The sequence below is a fragment of the Peromyscus leucopus genome, chromosome 7, assembly GCF_004664715.2.
Source record: "Peromyscus leucopus breed LL Stock chromosome 7, UCI_PerLeu_2.1, whole genome shotgun sequence".
NCBI lineage: Eukaryota > Metazoa > Chordata > Mammalia > Rodentia > Cricetidae > Peromyscus > Peromyscus leucopus.
The window spans coordinates 103,398,457-103,414,669 of NC_051069.1; the positions used below are offsets into that span (position 1 = coordinate 103,398,457).

The 16,213-nt window shown below is 41.4% G+C and overlaps 1 protein-coding gene across 1 annotated transcript in view; it reads right to left on the reverse strand.

The window, feature by feature from the left end:
• Positions 1–4,633: 4,633 nt before the first annotated feature.
• The window catches only part of Stt3b (STT3 oligosaccharyltransferase complex catalytic subunit B), a 79,218-nt gene continuing 67,638 nt past the window's right edge, over positions 4,634–16,213 (reverse strand). The window contains exons 11-16 of the mRNA XM_028886522.2: positions 15,623–15,810; positions 14,732–14,903; positions 13,800–13,973; positions 10,856–10,969; positions 8,517–8,729; positions 4,634–6,256 (exon numbers count right to left, since the gene is read on the reverse strand). Coding sequence (XP_028742355.1) covers positions 6,176–6,256; positions 8,517–8,729; positions 10,856–10,969; positions 13,800–13,973; positions 14,732–14,903; positions 15,623–15,810 — 942 coding nt within the window. The 3' untranslated portion in view covers positions 4,634–6,175. The remainder of the gene's footprint in view (positions 6,257–8,516; positions 8,730–10,855; positions 10,970–13,799; positions 13,974–14,731; positions 14,904–15,622; positions 15,811–16,213) is intronic.

Below are 16,213 nucleotides of genomic sequence, written 5' to 3' on the forward strand. Positions count from 1 at the left end.
ACCTGCCTCCTGAGTGCTGCGATTAAAGAAGTGCACCACCACCACATGGCTTAAAGTCCCAGTCTTTAAAAAATTCAAATATTTAAAAAGCTCTAAGTCTCTTAACTGTGGGTTCCTATAAAATAAAAAGTTAAATATTTATTTCAAAAGGGATAGATCACAGCAGTTATAACTGGAACAAAGCAAAACCCAAATCCAACTGTATAAAGAGCCCAGACCCTGACATTTGGGACTTATTCTTCATCTCCTGGGTTCCCAAGGGCTGGGGCAGCCCCAGCTCTCTGGTTCTGCCGTCAGCAGCACATGCAGGTTGTCTTGTAGGCTCAGGTTGGCTTCACCTGACACCAGCTACTGTTCATGACAGTCACCCCAAGGGCCTGGCATCTCCAGTCTGCTGGAGTCCCCATTACAACTAAGGACACATCTTCAGTGGTCTCCTGGCTTCTCTTCAGGGACTCCAACTGTGCTACATGGTGCTAAGCCTCAGTTTCTCTCCATGACCTCTTCAATCCTGGGATCTTCACTGCCACTGGGGCTGTAGCATCACCAATGGCCTCTCCCAGTGCTAAGCCTCAGCTGCTCTCCATGACCCTTTCATGCCTTCAATGCTAGTACCACATGGAGACTCTTACATATAATAACTGAGTTTGGCTACCAGCATTTGATCCAGCCTTGGCCTCCTCTAGAACACAGCTTCTATATGCTGACCCTGAGGACATACTTCCTAGAAGATTTCACCTCACTGATGTTGGTCTCAGTCATAGATGATTCTTCAGCCCAACTTCAGCATCCACTGTCCCAGAAAAGCAAACGTTTCTTTAATGGTACTGGTCTCTTGTTAATCACAGCTGAGGAATCGATAGATTCTTAAATCTCATGCACATCCTTGGTAGTTTCTGCTTCCCTCTTCAGATCCAGGCTTCCATCTGCATTCTGCTCAACACTCTAAGCTCTGAGCACTCAGGCACTTCCAGAACCCTCCCTAAAACACGGTCAGGTGTGCCACAGCAGTAGCCCACTCTGGCACCACTTTCTGTCCTAGTCTGCTCTCTGTTGCTGTGATAAAACACTGACAAAAAAAAATAAATAAATAAATAATAAAAAATAAATAAAAAAAAGGCTTATTCTATCTTACAGGTCAGATTTATCTTGGAAGGAAGTCAAGACAGGCAGGCAAGGCAGGAAATGAAGCACAAACTACAGAGGAATGCTGTTTACTGGCTTGTTCTTTAGACAACCCAGGACCACCTGCCCAGGAGGAGTACTACAGTGGACTGGGCTCTCCTACATCAATCACTAATGACCCACAGGCATATTCATATGACAGGATGATGGAGGCATTTTCTCAGTTGAGGTTCTTCTTCCTAGGTGACTCTAGCCTGTGTCAACTGACAAAAAATATCCAGCACACCCACAAAGACATAATTAAAGATAAAAATAAATCTTAAACATTTATACCATCATGATGGCACATGAATGCTAGTCCCAACATTCAGAAGACTGATTCAGGAAGGCCCTCTGTCAAACACACACATCTCAAAACAAAAACCATTCATGATTTCATAATTTGCTTAATTTGATCAAAGATACCTGCAGGAATTATACTCAGTAGCAAATGAGCACCAGCTTTCCTAGTGAGAAGAGGAACAAGACAAGGATGGTGTCATTTCCATGAAGTGCTACACCAGATGCATGTCTGAGCTGGTTGGTGCACTGGGGCAAAACAATAAAGTACACATCCACTGCAAGTCACAATGCCAACCATACGAGACCTCTGAATAACTGTTAGAATGCTGATGACAAGGTCAAGTACAATGCCATTCTGTAAAAACATGTGCGTCTATAGTCTAACAAGTAGAAATTAAAATCTTATGACATAGTATTCACCACACTTGTTTTTGAGGCAGGGTCTCATGTAGCTCAGGGTTGGCCTTAAACTCACTATGAAGCTGAAGATGAACTTAACTCATGCGCGTGCGCGCGCGCACACACACACACACACACAGAGTTTTATTTATGTGTATGGGCCTGTGTCTATGGTACATTTGTGGGTATCTGTAGAGGTCAGAAGAGGGTGTGAGACCCCTTGGAGCTGCAGTTACAGGCAGTTGTGACCTGCCCAGTGTGGGTGCTGGGTTTGCAAAAACAGCAATCGCTCTGAACCACCACTATCTCTCTCCAGTCCCTAAAATACAAACTTTAGGTATGTATGCACACCACCACCACCACCACCACCACCACCACCACCACCACCACCACCACCACCACCACCACCTAACAGGCATTCCACAATGTACTCAACAAAGGAGTCCAGGATAGATGAAAAGGCTGAAAGGTAAAGTCATCAATTTCCTAGAAAGGAACACAGAACAGGCACTGGCTTTGTGGTTTTCTGAAAAGATTTTTTTTAAAAAGTATCACAGCTTGACATGTACTGTGTATATGTCTTGGGGGTGGTGGGGACATGTGGCGATCAGAGGACAAATTGAAGCAATCTCTTCTCTCCCTTCCATTATGTGCATCCTGGGGACTGAACTCAGGTTTCCGGCTTCGCAGCAGGCGCCTTTTTTACCCATTGAGTCAGCTCACCAGCAGATGAAAAGAGTTTTTAAACAAGCTACAGAGAGCCATATACATACAAAAGATTGAAAAAGATTAATTTCTAATAACCTGCAATATGACCACTTTAGTCTTCATGGACAAAATACATAAACTAATGCATTTTCAAAAGATAAAACAACACACCATAAACCAGAACACACAACTCAGAGAAAGTACGTTTCCAGATGGCCTACACTGTATGGGTGAGCCGAGGAAGACAAAACAAATATAAGGAATCATGATCTGTTCTCACTGAGCTGGGTGTGGTGGCTAGTGATCTCAGCATGGGAGACTGAAGCAAGAGGATCACAGTGAGTTCTAGGCAGGGGAGGAAACAAAGGTAGGAGAGAGGTAAGTGAAAGGCTGGTGAAGATATGGAAGTAACAAACCACCTTGCCCTGAAAATACAACGGCAGGAGAATGGCCGGAGAAATGCACACAGTAAGCAGCAAGAGGTCTACCTTCTTGGCATTATTTACAAATGACCATCAGCAAACCAACAAAAGAATCAATCAATGTGTATGTTTGAGCAAGCTGCAGAGCAAAGGGAATATTATATATTGATGAAAACCATCCTTCAGTTGTTCCTAACAACATAGATTGTGTTTATAAATGCTGCACAAAAGCCGACTAGGCAAAGTCTATACTCCATGATTCCACTCATGCAGCTCAAATAATAGGTGTATTTAACCATGCTTAGAGAAAAATACTGAGGTGAGAAGGACATCAATCAGTCACTGCTGTAAAAGCTAAGATGGAGAATGTGCCACTGGCAGTGGCTGGGAGGAAAGAGAAGCTTCAGGAAAGCAACCTCTGCTGTATTGATCCTAGCCTAGGATATAAATTCACCTGCCCTTTTGTAATTCGCCATGGCAGATACACATTTCATTTCAGTCAGTCACAGCACCCCATTAGCTTGTTTCCTCATGGTGTCTTACCACAGCAACTGCAGGCTGCTGCTCAACTCTATGCCCACCTATTCCCCACCTCAGTGGGGTTAAGGGCAACAAGGCTACCATCCAACAAAAACCATGGTAAGCAGCAGCCACTGCAGCCAGACGTGAAAGAATGGACGATCAGTTGTCGAATGTTGTAGCTATACTGAACAGTATTAAACTGTGTACTTGTGTGTGTAGGGGCCAGAGGGAATGTCAGCTGTCCCCTTCAATTACACCTCACCTCTCTGAGCCTGGAACTCAACAATTCAGTTAAAACAGTTGGCCAGAGAGCTCGAGGGATCCCCATTTCTCCTCCCCTTACCCTAGAAGCCGAGTTACAGCTTGGGTGCTGGGATCAGACTCAGAGCCCCACGCTTGCACAGCTGGCACGTTACTGCTTTGCTTTACACTTTACTGCTGAAATGTGTACTTGAGCACCATTCTTGGCTAGTGTGTACTATATATGCCCGGCAAGTATTTAACCAGTGAGCAACACCGCCAAGGCTCTAACAGTTTTCAAACAGGAAGCAACAGCTCAGAGGGTCCCTTGGCTATGGAAACACCGTAGTAGAGAGGGTGCTTTCACACTGTCCAGTCTTTGGCCTCCTGGTCATCGCTCAGGCATTAAGTAGGATAACAACGTTAGTGTGAAAGCCGAATTCTGCCTTGTTTACACTATAAGCACTGCCATGTAACTGCAATCTAAAGCTTCAAGGTTACAATGTTGAACTTTCACTGTGAAACTGTGTTAGTGGAACAATCTTATAAGCTCACCAGCTGACAAACCACCACCTCCTTACATCCCCACCACAGCACGGTGAGCTCCAGACTGTCACTGTGCAGTCTTGGGGCCCTGTGGAACGGGTACTCCTCACAGCCTGACCTCCTCTTGCCTTCCCTTGCCTGAGCCCAAAGAGTCATAATGAGGTATATTTATTCTGAGTAAAAAGGTGAGATTCTAAAAAGGGGTTTGAGTTGAAGTTTTTTTTTCCATACACCGACTAAAACCTTCGTAAGGTGAGCACTGGGAGATGGGGTCAGAACACTCTGCAGATCCTTTTAAAAACAAGATCTGCAAAAGACAACACTTAACACAAAATGTGAATTAACTTTATTTCCCTTATGGTCAATAACTTTTCTGCATTGAATTGTAAAGCAACAAAGTAAGATAAAATCCCCTAAATGACAAGGTATCAGAAATCCAGATTTAGTTACACTTTATTTGTGAAAATGTTCAGCCTTTTTTATTGGTCTGTAAAAGAACCATCATCCGGGTCAAAAATGAATTCTATAAATCAAAGAATATTCTACACCTTGAAAAAGGAAATCAGCAGTAACATTCTCACAGAACATTGTAAATTACGGTTTCTTCATAAAAGGTACATACTATTCTGTACTTTCCCACCAAAAGCAGTGGCGTGTTGTATAAAAAGTTCTCCTGCGGCAGGAAACCTTTCTCTCTCACTTTACTAAACAACTGGATAAAGTTTTCAAGTCTGTATAAAGTTGCCTATAAGCTGGAAAATGAACATGTTCAATCTCCATTTATATTTTAGTGCATCTTTTGACAATTGTCACATTTGTAATAAAAGTAAGAAAATGCCTATATAGCACTAAAGAGTGTTTCATCAAATGCTTAAGGTATTAAAAAACATGGAGCAGTGAACAGAAATCATTGTGATGAACAAAACTGGTATAAAATGAGGAAAATCCAGGCAAAGTTTACAAATCCTTTGTCATTTTGAAGAGTCACAGAAATGAACTTTGGATACCTGTCCACTTTAAGCACTCTCCCTTATTCTTCATGAAAACACGGTGCCAACCCAGTACTGAGGTGACAAAGCCATCCCAGGCAGCAACGTTCTGTGTGTGCTTGCCATGATTCCCAAAGGATAGAAATTTAGCCCTTGAATGAACAATGCATGAAAGCTGCTCTGTAAGTACCTGGTGAAAACACCTGCTAACCGCAGTGTGGATGCCTGAACACAAACACCTACCCAGGCGCTAACTACACAGAGGCCCACCGTCAGCGGCAGCTGCTTCCGGCGGCAGCGAGCAACAACGTGGACATTTGATGAAACATTCTTCACACTGGAGAAGCAGGAAAATAAATAGAGTTCACGGACGCAGACTCTCCTCTAACACTTCTTCCTCAGACCTGGGCTAGTGTGTTTACTGGTCAAGAAGCTCTTGTTACAACTGTCATTTGTGTCTTACATATTGCTATTTGGGTAATTCAAATAAAATGCAGGTCTCGTAAAAGGACAAAAAAAAAAAAAAAAAAAAAAAAATTGACAAGTACGCATGTGCCAGGGACCAAATTAGAGGGTTCTTTGGTGCAATTAGTCCAAATTCTCAGATTTGAAGGGTAATATGTACCAATAATAATAATAATAAAAAAAAACTTCTGCCAGATGCTCGCAGCACGGCTCTGTCTTGCTTCACATTACAATCGAAAACAGTTGTTCTCAATAAATCAATTTAATTTTTAAATGAGGCATTGCCAGAACATTTTGTACATTGACCTGGCCCAGCGATGATTCTGTACCCTCGGTGCTGTGAGACAGGACATGAGCTGAAGGCAAAGACGGGTTCTCTCAAGGACAACTGCTGCAAGTCAGGCCAGAACAGTGTGTTTAAACAGTCTTCTTAGAGATTTTCTTGCCTTTCTTAAAAACTAGCTTATTTTTAATGTAGCCACGCTTCCTTTTCGTTGTCTAGAAAAAGAAAGCACAGTGTATTAGTTCAGGTCTCCTACAGACTGAAGCACCTGGACACACCCAGCTTACTCTGGTATGAAGACTTCTACTGAGTTTGTTGCTAGTTTTAGGACAAGACCCTTGAATGCTCAGTGTGCACCTCTGTCATGTAAGAAGGCTGAGGTGAATATAACTAGGTCTCTGGCTTTAAGAGGATCACCACAGCATCTCCGATCTCCCTCCTCAACCACTGCAAGCTCAGCAGTAACAATGACAGATCCCAGGCACCAATCTAAGGCATTTGAAAGGTGTATCCTCAGCATCCAAGGGAATGGGCTATGTCAGAAATACAAGTGAATACAGCCGTTCCCAGAGCCCCACTTTTCCCATCTGCAAAATGAAGATGACTATCCACCTTCAAAACTTAAAATACAAAAATCACTTGGCATATTCTGTCATGTCCTTTTAAGAAGCAGACACTCCAAATGAATAAACATTTGAGTTCCATAAATCTTAAAAAATAAAGCATTTTTTGACAACTTGGTATCTAACTATAATGTGAATGTTATGTGGGTATATGTGTGCATTTGGGTGCACATGCACACAGAGGTCAGAGGTCAACCTCCATTGTTCTCCACCCTCTTTTTTAAGACAGTCTCTCAATGAACCTAGAACTCACCAATTCAGCAAGGCTGCCTGGCCAATGAGGGACCTGCCTGTCTCCACCAGTGCTGCCATGCTTTTCATGTAGGTGCTGGGGATCAGCAATCACTTTACCCACTGAGCCATCTCCAACCCCAGATGCTCTCTGATAGACTACTGGAGCAGATGTGGTGGTGGGAACTGCTACAAGACCATCTGCTAGAGCCAAAGAATGGCCAGATCCAAGAACCCGAGGGAAGCACTGCAACATCAAGGAACTAGGTTTCTACAGTAGATACAACTCTTCAGGGAGGCTTCAGAACTCAGGTTAAAGACAGCAGGTTCTATCTAGAAAAGGCACTTGTCACCAAAGATGCTCTTGAGATGATCCTCAGAACTTCATGGTGGAGAGAACTAACTACAAATTGTCTCCTGACCTCTGTGCCTCAGGTGCTACAGCATGCCTCCTCCATTCCTCAAATCAATACATTTTTTTAAAAGAAATTTCTATTTAAATATCATACATCTAGCCAGCATGGTGGCACATGCATTCCTAGCATTCAGGAGGTGGAGCCAGGAGAACCCCTCAGACCAGCCTAGGCTACAAAGCAATATCACGTCATAAAAGTAAATAAAACATCACTTTTAAAGTATAATGACATGACCTGTGCTCTGACGTATTTGGTGTATACTTTAACAGTTTAAATGAACTGTTCTGGGTTATGGAAACACCTAAGCACCCTTTGGAAAATGGTGACCGAGATCAGTTCACTAATCAGAACTATGCTCCCAGAGCCTGCCTGCCTGGCCATCAATCCCATCTGCACCCAGTCCCTCCCTGTCAGGTATCTTAGATTAAGAGATCTACCCAACTTAATGAGCAATAATTACCCCAGTAAAAGACTTCCTAGTCCACTGTTTATTAGAAAAGGACTGCAACAGTCTCCTTGTAATTTCTGCCTACGAGCTCTGTTATAATAATTACATTAAAAAATAAGTAGCCTAAGAAAGATGACTTAGCTGGGCAATGGTGGCACACGCCTTTAATCCCAGCACTCGGAAGAGTCCAGCCTGGTCTACAGAGTGAGATCCAGGACAGGCATCAAAACTTACACAGAGAAACCTTGTCCCAAAAAACCAATTAAAAAAAAGAAAGAAAAAGAAAAAAGTGTTTAGTTTTTGCTTCAGAAGGCCTCACTTGACTATGTATGTACAGGCAATTTACTGCAAATGAAAGCCCCATTCAGAGAGTAGAACTTGAATAGAAATGTGCTTTAACCTGAAGATGAGGAATCAATAACTACAATTCTTTTAAGTTTTGACTTTCATGCAGGTTTGGGCAGTAATGGCCACAAGCACTGATTAGAAGACATCCCAATAATGGGCACAGCACAAACTGAAGTAAGAATGCCTCTAGAAAAACTTACTGGGCTCACCAATAACCAGCAGGCCACCTGGAAAATCGTGGGTCAAGGCTGCTCAAGTGCTCCCTGTGGGAAGGGTTCTCAGAACCCTGTATGTACCTTGTACAAGCAGTCATGTTCTTTATGAGCAGTTTTAGCACTTCCCATCTCAGCCTACCCAACTACCAAGCCTGAGTTATCCTTCTGGCAAGACGACTTCACTGGGGACCCACCTTCTTTGACAAATACTTCTGTTTGGGGAAGATGTTGGTGACTCGAGGCTTGTGACCTAGTGTCTCCCTGTTGTCAGGTGCTTTCACTTTATATATCCTGACAAGCCAGTGCTCTGATGTAAAGGCTTCCTCCAAATGCTTGAATTTAATGTCCTTATTTCCAATCTCGGCGTTACGGGTTCGGTCAAAACCTGGGGGTGTTCGAAAATCTAGCTGCAAAAGTAACACCAGAACCAGATGTCAGTCAGCTTTATTGGAAAACATTCAGTACTGTAAAATCACAACTGCTATCAAAGGGTAGCAAATGACCTTCCTTAAATAAGAAACAGAATGGAAGAATGCATCCAAACAGGTCTTGATACCCAAGCAGGAAGAAATCATGAAGAAAAAAAAAACCTAGACACAGCAGAATATGTTTCGCAGAGTCCTTAAAAATAGATGAGTGGTGTAAGTATGGTGTTAACATGCCTTTGATCTGAGCACTTAAGAGGCCAAGGCAGGAAGATCTCTGACTCTGAAGCCAGCCTGGTCTGCTTAGTGAGCTCCAGGCCAGCTAAAGGCTACATGGTGAGAGCCTGTTTCAAAAGCTGCCCCAGCAAAGGGACAGGAAGAGGGTGCTTCCTTTCACCTTAGGACTTCACAATGGCTATCTGTTTCATTATGCCAAATGTTCTTCATTCAGCTCTCGTGCATGGGACTGACTCACTCTAAATACCACCATCTCTTTAGATAAAAGAAATGCCCACAGAGACAATACTCTGGTGTCTTGAAGAGGCAGCTCCAACAGAAGCTAAGCCAGCTGAAGACTTATAAAAGGACAATGGGCACCCTTTAAGAGATTTTTAAACAGACATGAACCTAAACTTTAAGACAAAAAAAAAGCAGTGTAAAACCAGTCTACAAAGCAATAGGGGAGTTCTTGCTTGTCCACATAACAGAAAAATTACACCTCCTGTGCTAACATGCATGCTTCTTAAAGGCATGAAGACTAACAGGGCTTAAATAGTTCATAAACCTTAAGAGGGAGAAAAAATCTCCTCTTTGCAGAGAACTCATCATTTATACCAGAAAAACTATTTTCTAGAGTAACTATGAAGACCAGGTGCTTTTTTCCTAACATGAGTTTGGATCCCATGCAAGTGGTTTTAAATGAAGCAAACACAAATAAAAATTGTATCTAGATTATTGTGGGCATGATGTTTTGCATTTAAAGCCACCTCTAGAATGATCACAGGTAAATAATGAAGCAGATACCCACTTATACCCATCTACCTGAGGGCAGTGATATATAAATTCTCCTAGATCATGCTAGCCACCATCACTGTATTTTACAAATGGATAAATTTTGAGGTTCAGGCAAACCCTTTCAAGTTAGAGATAACATCATTTCCCAATAGAAAAGTAAACAAATAATTCCTCTAATTTTTAAGTTACCAAGCTGAGTAGAAAGTAATGTACAATTCGTTTTCTTGGAATGAAACTATCAACTTGGTATTACAGGCTATAAAATGGATTAGCAATAGTTAGGGGAGACGCTTTTCTGCCCAGCCCCCATGACTTCTTAGGTTGGGATGAATCCTGCAACAAAAGACAGAGTGATGGCAGCAAAAACCAGTTTATCAATACATGCAACACAGGCCAGGAGAATGTCTTGGAGCAATGGCTTAGAATTGCATCCCCAGACCACGATTAACAAAGAACAGTAAGCTGGTGGAGAGACAAGGAAAGAAGGCTGAGGGCCTTCTTCAGAGAGGGGAAGTGATGGCAAGTGTGCCTGCGGGGAAAAGCTGAGCATGTGTAAGGTCTGCTTGCAGACTGCTTTGGTGCTCTCTCTGGACTGAAGCATGTAGAGTTAGCATTATCTTCAGTAAATGAGAAATTTAATTTGTGCCTGTAAGGCAAGAATGAGGCCGGATGAAGAGAGTGTACCTCTGTTTGCTGTTAATTGCTTTTAGTGCAAAAGTAATTTTTAAATGTCAGAATAACATATTTTGGTTTCCATCAAAAGCCAAGTTATCAATCTAAGCCCCTCCCCCTTTATTTACAGACAAGAAAAAGTCATTGGTATAATGTTTTTCTCTAACATATCACAAAAAAAAAAAAAAAAAAAAAAATTCAGAAATTGAGCTAGGCATAATAACTCATGCCTATAAGCCCAGCACTCAGAACACTGAGTCAAGGGGATCAGGGGTTTGAAATCTAAACAGAATGGGAAAGAAGCCTTGCCCATTTCTCTCCCATACAATTAAGACATTATTGCTTTTTTTTTTCTTTCCCAAAGAGCTTATGGGATTCCTCCCCATTTGAATAAAGGCTGTGGAAGAACTGATTGAACCAACCTGCATTTCTCCAAATCTGTAGTATGACATTTTATACATAAGGCAATTTAACAGAGTAGGAGATCCAGCTTTGTCTACACGGAATTCTCCCTGCTGGGTGAAGTAGTCTCCTTCCTATGGAAAAAAAAAACCACAAGTCCAAGGTCAGCCCAACATAACATACTCAAAGCTACAGGTGCTAGCTGCAGAGGAAGTATCAACTCTTTTTAATCCCCCAGCCCCCAAATTAATCCTGTCAGATTTCCAGCCACAGTTAAAAAGAATGGGACCAACTCTGGCTCCACGCTTTAACACCAGGTAGAGCTAGCTCTCAGCAACTGCCCTCATTTACCACTCCTTAGAGCTTACCCTCAAGTTTCCCTATGAATTCCAAAATCCTCCTTTAGCTGCAGAGGAGAATATTCAGCAAACTAGAAAGGATAGATAGTACTATTTTTGTAGTAATTTTTATTGGGTTAATTTATAAATTAACCTTCTGACAGGGATAGTTTGCTACTGTTTTAAAAATGTAATTCCAGATAGTAAAAATGTAACTTCTGATTCAGACATTCTTTTTATAGAACTATATTATATAGATACTTATATGATTCAAATAATGAATGAACAAAATTATTTACTATGCCAGGGACACAAATGCTCATCATAGAGAAAAGTTAGCCAAGCCAGGTAAACCAACATACCTAATGGAACACTCACTATAAGGGTTAAAAAAAAAAAAATGAAAGAAGATGGCCACAGTTTAACACAGATTCCTAAGGCCTATGGAAGCAAACAGCATATATACCTTGTTTCTAGTAAGTTGCTTAAATAAGAATTACAGACACAAAATAGTATTAAGAATGACCAGGGCTTCTATTAACTGACTGCACACACTGTGCCCTGTGAGGTGTGTGCACACTGTGGAATGGTGCATCATCCACACACTCCCTTTTCTGACAGCACTGAGTCTATTCTCTCAGCAGTTTTGCATGTACATATGCAGATAACACCTATGGAAGGAATGTGTTCTTTTCCTGTGAGGGATGAACTCTTTTCTTACTTTGTATTATCTATTCACAAAGGTTAAAAATAACATATTTAAAAAGCACAGAAATTTATTTGTGTGTGCTCAAAGTACATATTTGGAAACAGTAATCATGTTACAACTTTTAATGGTGCCAAGTAATTCACAAACTAAAATCATGTTTTAAGAGAATGAAATTTCAGATTAATCTAATGTAAGGAAATAGTGTTGGTTAATTACAGCTAAGGGGGAAATGTCATAGCATTTTCATCTGAGCAGGACACCTGGGACTGTGCCTCATCTTTGTTTCTGTCTCATCTTTTGTGCCTTCCTCACCTAAGCACAATTCCAGCTACCTGGTAGGTGACATAAATTAAATCCAACTACAAAGCAATTTTCTCTGAGGACAAATAGAGGCATGGGAGGAGGTGACAAGCATGTGGAAGAAGAGGCATTCCAAGACAGAATATTAAAAACACATGTCAGATGAGTTAAGCAAAGAAAGCACAGGCAAGTTTCAGGGGCCAGAGTAGCCTGGCAGTGGTACAAAGTTAGCCAAGAGACCAGCCAAGGAAGGCTAGGTTTAAAGGGCTTACAAACCAGGCAAGAGTTTGGACTTTAACGCTTTCCCAAGAGATATACCATACTAAGATGAGGCTTAAACTACATTACTACAAATATTTTTAACACCACCACACACATAATCTCCCATCTTCAGTGGCGGTAACCTAAGTCTTGCCTTGGGCACCATACTAATTCTAGATCCTAGAAAAAGATCCAATACTCAAAGCATTTATGTTGATTGGTATAAAATAACTTGCCTGGAGCACCTAGCTGACAGTTTTAATTCTGACTCATATCTGTTTGATTTCGAGGCCATTCTCCATATCTGTTGAAGGTTTTTAAAGTACTAAGTGACATGATCAATGAATGTCATATCTCATGGAAGAAGACATAGGACCAAGGCAAAGACAGTGATTTCTAGCATTATTGGTTTCTTTCAGATTATAGACATTAAGGGTAGTAGTGGAGCAGAATGGAAATGCAATCAGAAGGTAGAAGCAAGAGGCTAGGAGAAGCAGCAGCCAGAAGACCTGACAAAGGTAGGATGGAGGTACAATCATGAGGAAAGTGTTCTAACACAAGCATCAGTAAGGCAACACCTTCCCCATGAGGACATCAGAGTGCACAGACATGAATCGACACAGCACTATTACACACCCACGGTGTCCAGTGTCTTACTTTCACATCTATGGGGTTATCAATAGAATGGTGTTACAAGGCATATGAGGCTGCCAAAGCTAGGCAGTGCATTTAGTATTTTTAATAAATAATAGAGTAAGATAGTAGAACAGAGGATAGTGCTGTGGGATGGGATGGTCTATATGTCAAATTGCTCTGATTGGTCAATAAATAAAACACTGATTGGCCAGTGGCCAGGCAGGAAGTAGGTGGGACAAGGAGAGAGGAGAATTCTGGGAAGCGGAAGGCTGAGGCGGAGAGACACTGCCAGCCACAGCCATGACCAGCAGCATGTGAAGACGCCGGTAAGCCACCAGCCACGTGGCAAGGTATAGATTAATGGAAATGGATTAATTTAAGCTATAAGAACAGTTAGCAAGAAGCCTGCCACGGCCATACAGTTTGTATGCAATATAAGTCTCTGTGTTTACTTGGTTGGGTCTGAGCGGCTGTGGGACTGGTGGGTGACAAAGATTTGTCCTGACTGTGGGCAAGGCAGGAAAACTCTAGCTACAGGATAGGACGATGAAAACAATGCAACCACTGGGCATGGCAATGCATGCCTTGTATCCCATCCTTAGGAGGCCAAGGCAGGACCTCTGAGTTCCAGGCCAGCCAGAGGTACAAAGAATGCAAATCAGCAAATATGAGAATCACTCAGACCCTATGAGCTGTTTAACTGTCCAGTGTGGTCCTTACCCGAATGTCTTTTGGATGTTCCCCTTCAGCTATCCTAACCATCCAGAGGAACTTGTTGATATCGTCACCAGAATAGCCAATAACTCCTCCAAAAATAACCAACACATAATCAACATCCAGAGACCTCATGATTTTATAGGCGGCTGTTTCGTTAGAAGACATAGCTTTTCCTACCTGCAGGATAAAGTAAAAGCGTACAGTTTTACTGTAAGATGGAATTCACTGAGTTTGATATACATGAATTTGGGGTAGGAATGCTTTTCTATGAATGTATTAAACTTAGAGGAATTCACTAACATCTTAACTATGGTAACCATTTTATAGCAGAAGCGTCAAAATCAGAATGTACATTTAAATAATTAAGTTCCAGGACATTTACATTTTAAAATGAAAACAGTCAAGCTTTTAAAGAGATAGCTTTCTTCCAACCTCAGGCTGAGCCTGGCCCATGATTTCCAGAGCAGACTCTTCTGAGCCAAGCAGACACCTGATAATCAGCCACAGAGCTCACAAAAACTGAATCCATTTATTTAAGACCCAGTTATCTACTCATAGACTTTAAAATACAGAAGAGATTTATGGAGATTCACTATTTAATAGTGTGAATATATAATTTGCACATCTGTATGACTTGCACATCATAAAATACTTGTTTTTATATTTGCAAACTTTTTCTTATTTGCAATGTAAAAAATATACATCAAGCGTTTTAAGTTCCAGATTTTGCTAGTTCTCAGTAAGCTAAATATATCAAAAGCTACTGGAAATCAGCCTTCAAATCTGAATACATAATACTACTCTTAAAACCAGAATACACATGCAGACAAGTATTTTAACCTGTATCTTCCTGTTTAATTACAGGCGAAGCCTGACTGTTAAGTAGTATGAACTCTTTTATTCTTTAAAAACAAACAGCAATGCCAAGTCCTCACCAGTGCTATGTGGCTGTTATTCCAGGTGTTGTTATCCACCAGAGTAGTCCTGTTGGCCATCCCAGCGATCTGATAGCCATAGTCCCACCAGGACATGACCCGGGCATGTTCATCTGTATTTTGTCTTAGCCAAAAGTATGCTTCTCTAAAATCATCTAAGATATTTCTGGTGCTGAAAAGAACCACAGTATTATTTCAAATGACATCTTTAAGTGTGAAGGAGATATCTTAAAATTTTGAGATGTTTAATCAGTGAAAAATTTCATTTTAAAGATGGTAGTTAAAAGCCCTTACTTCCAAGGGAGGTGCGAGAGAGCTGTGTCTATACTAGTGTTTCCCAAACTAATGTACAAACAAACCACTTGTCTTGTAAAACACCAGATTCTAATGAACTAACTCTGGGAGAAAGTCTGATCCTAAGATTGCACGTGAAGTAGAAAGGTGAGATGTGGCACTATAAAAGCCAGCTGTCAACATCTAGCTGCACTGAAATAATCAGGGCCCGCTAACCCACAGCTAGCCAGGCCTGCCCCCAGGTCTCTCAGGTAGGCTTAGGTTGGGCCCCATGATTTGCATTCCTACTAAGTTTCACACTAATGATGATGTCCAGTGTCCACAAAGTATACACAGCTACATATGCAGAAAGATTTTGGAAAAGAGTACAAAACACAGTTACTACCACCCATCCAAAGGTTAGTACAAAGGACAAAGTACACTTAGGGAGTGGGGTTGCCTAGCATGTGGGCAGCCCTGGGTGACATCTCTACTATGCCTTAAAAAGTAGAATCAAAGTCAGTTTTACAAACAATATTCTTTTTTTTTTTTTTTTTTTTTTGAGGCAAAATAAAAAGGATACATCTAAACATTTTCACAGCTAAGTTGTTTTCTTACCCATCATGATTGTAGGAGGCGAGGACCACACTTGGACTGGAATAGGCATTGCTCGTGACCCATGTGCAATGAACAGCGAACATCATCAGAAGCATCAGCATGAGCATGGTCACAATGCTTTTGATGTTGGGGCCTAAGCCCTCTTCAGTTTTCTCTTGCTCTGTTACATGTTTTCTCACTTTACCTGCCTGGAGATGCAGAGCAAACAGTTAGAGGCCTTTGCCACTGTCTTTGGTTTATTAACATAATCAGGAAAAGTGGAGAGAATATTAAGTTACCAATAACTCCGTGGCCAGAAAAGATACAATCAAATACTCTACAGGTGATGAGGAGATTTGCTCTTGTTTTAATTCAAGGTAAACTTCAAAGTCAATGTGGATCAGAAAATACAATCAAACCCAGGAGCTGATCTCAGAGCAAACTATCTCCATGACAGAAGGCAGCTTTTAATTAAATATAAAGAATTAACCATGGGGTTCCATTCTGACAACATAAGATCCAGCATGTATATACTTATACTTAATTCTAATCTTAAAAATGGCTGCACCCACCTAAAACCCAGATTAGGACATCACTAGGAAAGAAATTCAA